The 6,000-nt window shown below is 37.5% G+C and overlaps 1 protein-coding gene across 1 annotated transcript in view; it reads right to left on the reverse strand.

The window, feature by feature from the left end:
• LOC140171058 (lysine-specific demethylase 5A-like) overlaps window positions 1-5,540 on the reverse strand; it is a 43,158-nt gene extending 37,618 nt beyond the window's left edge. Inside the window, 1 exon segment of the mRNA XM_072194234.1 lies at window positions 5,219-5,540. Within this exon segment, the coding sequence (XP_072050335.1) occupies window positions 5,219-5,365 (147 nt within the window). The 5' untranslated portion in view covers window positions 5,366-5,540.
• Between the last annotated feature and the right edge of the window lie 460 nt (window positions 5,541-6,000).

A 6,000-nucleotide genomic window follows, 5' to 3' on the forward strand; every position in this document is an offset into this window, starting at 1 on the left:
TTAATACCATGTGAAAAATAGCTCCTGGTTCTAAGCCTCTTTAATATGACCCAGCAGGAGCTACAATGTACCGCATACTTGAAAAGTCTCCTGGCAAAAAAAAATGTCTATCATATTTGCATTTTACATTCTGATGAGGGAGGGGCACCGGTGCACGACCCCTCTATTTTTGCAGAGCGGCGCGCGCGCCCTAATTTCACCTGACTTTGTTTGGGTGCCAAGCCCCTATTGAAAATTCCTGGATCGGCTCCTAGTCATGAATGTACATTGTAGCACTAGCAGTATGTTTTGTAGTTGATTGCAAGTACAATGTAGCCAGCCTCCCGGTTTACAAAAAAAATCCATGTCAACTGAATGCCACTTGTTCACACCTGGTGTACAATGTAACACTGTTCAAATCTTGCTATTGCTCCCCTTTATCAAATAATGGATGGTAATAATAATGATGAACGATTATGCAACCCCCTCCCCAACTCAAAATGCATATGGATGCAATCATATTGGAATCTGATATAATGACACACAAAAAAACCCACCAAAAACAAACATTTGATTTATGACGCACATAGATACATGTACACTGATAAACAAACAAAATATGGTACATAATTTTGAAATGTCCCCAAGTTTACATAATTATAGTCGTAGACTGACAAGTGTGTAATTTTTTGTACTTTGATCAGCTCCAATTGCACTGATAATGTTAGCCATGGAACATGGCTGCGAAATGACATCACAGGTTAACATGTACTCAAATATGGAATGATGTAATTTGTTGTTAGCCAATGGACATACCAAATATTCCACTGGAGCAAGCAAGCATGCAATTTTTCGAAAAAGGAGGGGCTGGGTCATTTATTAGGGGCAAATTTTAATGACAAAAAATTGCTAAGCTTTCAAAAGTTTTTACCATTGGGGCTTGACTCACTTCAAGACATGGCTGCCGATGTGCATAAATGTGAGCCGCGCATTCGTTTGTGATTGTGATCAGAGGCTGAAAAAATGTTTTTTTCCCTGCAAGCAATCCAGAATTTCCTCCAGGCCAATTCCACCGTTACGGACGTTACAGATACATGCAACTTGCAACTTCTAAGTGAATAGCACACATGTTTGCTGTTAGGATAACACTTTATTTCTTAGTATGCTACTGGTACACACTCTAATGTTCAATATAATGAAGCAATTTTGTTTTGGCTTTCTTAGTTAATTAGCTAGAGAAATTAGAAACGAGAGTTACGGACGTTACGCGAAAGTGCCGGCCTTTTTGACAGATGGTACATATCCATTTATCTCCACTCAGTTCTGTGTTTTATTTTTTTCTGTTAACTATATTGAGTAAGCCCTGACTCCATTCTATGTAAACATGAAAAGCAAGTTTGAAATTAATACTCCTGTATCGTCCTACACTGTTAATTTAGTGTTACGGACGTTACATTTTATGTCAAATGTAACGTCCGTAACGCGTTTTCATTTAATGAAAAAAACTGTCAAGGTACTTCCTCAGATTTTTTTCTTTATTATCTTGCAGTAGGTCTGACATCAATCTTTGGAGGCATGATTAGCTAGTTTGAAATAAATGCTCCTGTTTTGAGTAATAATGTTCCAAAATTTTGTTTAAAATTTCCGCACTTTTGGCATGGAATTGGCCTCCCGGTTTACCAAATTTCCCTCCAGGATGACATATTTCCCTTATGTATTTCTTTATTTTTTTGGTCAAAAAACAAAAATTTCCCGGCAATGAGCTTCCCGTATTGCCCACTTTTTCCTGCCATGTTTGTGATATAAATTGTCTACAGATAGTAATTGATACCTAACATTATTAATTCGAGATTGTTCGAACTTTCTCAAAATTTGGTGAGGGAAACCCTTATTATAAAATTTGTTACAAATTGACCATTCAAAATTGCAATTGCAAAGGCTTTGTCAACATAATCATAAAAATAGTGAGGCCCTAATATTTTTGTTATTTCCCCGAAGCCCTACCCCTAGCTTGAAGAAAGTGTTTGCAATGTTTATGTGATTATAAATGATAACAAAGAACTAATGTTTTTGCTTCACAACAAATTCACAATCACAAACAAAGTAAGGGAGCAAATTACGAAAATTAACAAAAATATTTGAAATCTCCTAAAATTGGTGAAGGCGGGGACAATCTAGGCTTTATTTGTATAACTACAATGTATAATGCATTTTCATTCAAAAATGTGAGTTCTTTAGAACTTAACCCTAACATGGCGAAAGACCACAAATACCAACCACTGCGCAGTGCGCACACATGAATCCTACATGATGCCTTGACACAATCAGCCTATAAGTGCTATGCTCACTGACACGGAATCGCTGGCCGGGGCAGCAAAACCTCCAGTGGCTACCGGTCAGTGATTGTGTGCTTGGCACACGAGGGGTCTAAGGTTCGAATCCCGGGGTGCCAACTGACTTCTTTGTTCTTCTCTCCATTTTTGTTTCTTCTTTAATGTCCGATAGCAAAAAGCAGTGTTCAGTGTTGGGGTTAATTGAAAATTCAACTACAATTTGTAAAATTTACCGTAATCATAACAACCATACGGGGTGTAAATGAAGAAGGAAGCGTCAAAAAGACTCAAAGCTGCCAGTGGTTCCCCAGTAGAAAGGGCCGAACACTGGACATTTTTGGTTTATGATTGGGAGAGCCAGGGACTACCACTCCTCTCCCCCTCAAATACAATGTACTTTTTACATACATTCTCTATACCTTCATTTAATATTGTAGGCCTACCGGTATATGAGTGAATCCTGCATTTGTCCAAACGTCCTTCCCAAAATATGTGTAAATTGCAACAACAAAGGAGATATTTTTATCCCTGAGATGATATTGCTATGCAATACACCTAATACATCTGTACCTTGCAGTCTTTTGCAGGAGGGATTTTGGCACAGACTTCCAGTCCAAGAGCCACATATTCTTTATGCACGTTAGGCCTACATCATGTATGTAATACGTTTGTCAATTCAAAATCAAATATCATACACATATTTACAAACCGTATTTCCTTGAATAGTCGCCCCTTCAAATAAACGCCCCCCACCGCTTTTTTCAACCAAGAATCAAGATGTTTAAAAAATGCTGATATTTCCATGCTATCTTGTGTAGTAAGCTTACCAAGGTGCATACATGATCGCTAATGGTGTCGGTAATTGGTGAAAATCGGGTCGTAAACCAGGAAGTCGTCATTCCCAAGTTCATAGTTCGTCATTTCAGCGTGGGTTTTAAGCTTACCTCATGATTTTAACAGGAATTATCGTTCTAAAAATGACATCTAATAAATGCCCCCCTTTTGGAAAATGCATCGCCCTCGGGGGGGACTATTCGAGGAAATACGGTACCAGTCAATGCAGATCAATCCAGGAAGCAGCCACACCCAGCCCTGGCATTTCACTCCTGTATTGTTACTGCACCCCTGCATCTCACAGTGATAAATGTATGGCGACCCCATACATATGGGACTTCCCAGAAATACATGGGAAGTCCCATTATGTAACACCTTAAATGCTCAAATAGAAAAGTACTTCAAGAGGAAATTAATAGCTCAAAACATTTTTCATCTACCCAATATGTTTTCACAAAATAGCAAAACAAATTTACAAACAAAAAGTTATCATGGAGCGTTACTGCGAACTCAATCTTTTTAACAATGTAGTGTTAGGTATTTCAAGCATTGAAGACCGAGTTTGGATAATACATTTTTGCATACCGGTACACATAGCAGTTTCACACAATTTAGGGATTTACTGGGGCAGAGGTTATCTTTTGAGTCTTTTCATGGACCACTGCTGCATGTAAGCACAGTCAAGGGCACTCTTCTGTCCAAATTAAAACTTGAAAGACAAGTGAATTGTGACTATTTACATGAACAATGTCACAAAACTTGAAGGGCGCGGGCTACAATTTTGCAGCTCCCAATATATGGGCGAGCACTGCCACTATGCCTGTAACTAGTTGAATGCCTGCATGGAACGTCCATTACATTTACATGTGTACACATGAAATTTGCCGACCTACGTATTTCATTGCACGAATCTGGTTTATACCACAGCATGATATAAATGTTCAGTAACCCGGTCTATAAGACAAACTGCCAACAATAACCTGCCTTTTCAGTAGTCATGGTAGTTTTAACACCAAAAATTTAAAAGAATATCAATTCCTGAAATCCAGCTTTAACTTAGTTAGCAGAACAATGAATATTCCGAATATTCCTCAACCATGTACATGTAGACTATCGCTATTGAGGAATCATCTCAGGAATGTGTAAGTTACCTAGTCTCTGATTCATGATGTAACACAAAGCCATCACAGTCCATGCAGCATGAACTTGTTCTGATGCAACAATCATAAACAAACCAGACCATCTTTTTCACTTCAATCGCACTGAATCGATGCTCAAACTTTGCTTTTTTTAAGTGATTGCAAATTTTCAGATACTGTTTTGATGTGATAATCCAATTACGGACATATGAATGGAATATTTTATGCAAGAAATGTATTTTTAACTTGCCCTACTAGTAAAGTACATAACTGCATGCCTTTGCAATTTGTCTGACAGATTTCAAAGATTGAGCAGAGCTACCTTGGTAGAATTCCGTCTCAAAATGATGAAATAGCAAACTTTATATTTATGCATCTACTTAATTGGAACATAAAAGCGGTATTCTCATTCATTATTTGCAACATCAGCATTCTTTCTGATGGTTATTTAATCAAATTTTAGATGTTGAAAAATAAAACCAAACCAAAATTCAGCCTGGTTCAAAAACAGTCAAAAGGTCCTTTTCATTTTGTTCATCTTTTGTTATTAAACACAATCTTCCAACATTCAGCTGTCAAAAAGTTTCATGGATGCAATTTGAGGAAAATTGTAAACATATTTTCAGTTTTGGGGTCAAATTGTAACATTATTCTTTGTCCAGATAGCCTTTTCCCGATCTTCACATATGGGTGGTGCAAGTCAACAACGTCGACGTGTATGACGTGCATTTTAAAATTCAACAGAGGGGTGTCTCTACAAAACAATGCACTCAGCCTGCACACAAGACGCCATATTTCTGTCGAGACAGTCTTTTCTTTTTCATCATTTCTGAAAACTCACATACTTTTTAAGCATAAAACCTACCGAGATACCAGCTATGATTGTTGTTCTTTGGTTTGGCCAAATATCTAAGTAAATCGTGAGAAACTTACCGGTGGTGGACGAATTTTGCAGATGCCAGTCTTCTCAGCAATTGGCCTTATCTTGTTAATGTAGCCTAGCGGATCGGCCCATTCTTCCTCCGTCGGCTCAAAAACCGGAGCCTCTGGTGGAGGTACAAACTCTTCTATCTCAACCATGATCTGCCATGTAAGATCTTCTAAAGCTTCAAAAAAATCGGAAAACGTATGATTCCAAAAGCACTGTAATAGGCCTATATAAAATCCTTATACGGAGTCCATACACACAATCCAATGGCAAACATACGATAAGGCATGTGAGAGAAAACCACAACAGTTTTCTATGGGGACTTATTACTCTTCTTGACTGTCTACATGCGCGATCAAAGCCAAAACTTATAAATTCTTAAATCCTGCCAGATAATGGAACAAAAGTATCATCAAATTTTATATTAATGCAAGCATTTTATAAATCGTATGTTTTTCTTCAGTGTAAGTAGATAGATTAAAATATTTTTACAAAAGAGTGAAAACTGCGTATGAATATGATTAGCTAACATTTCTGGTCATAGAAAAAGTTCCGGTGGGGTCAACAGCTGTACATATTCGACGTGCGCTAAGCAAAACGCACTATGAAGACGAATGAGTATTTCATGAACACTTTGCATGTACAAAATATGGATTCAAATATATTTTAATAAGTTAATCTTAGGGGTGGTTCAAAAATTTGGATGTAAACATTAAGTCGGTACACATTTGCGTGAAATTAACGAATAGGCAAGTTGTTTTAATTAAACTTAGTCCAGAAACTTAGT

This window comes from Amphiura filiformis, chromosome 15, assembly GCF_039555335.1.
Source record: "Amphiura filiformis chromosome 15, Afil_fr2py, whole genome shotgun sequence".
Classification (NCBI taxonomy): Eukaryota; Metazoa; Echinodermata; class Ophiuroidea; order Amphilepidida; family Amphiuridae; genus Amphiura; species Amphiura filiformis.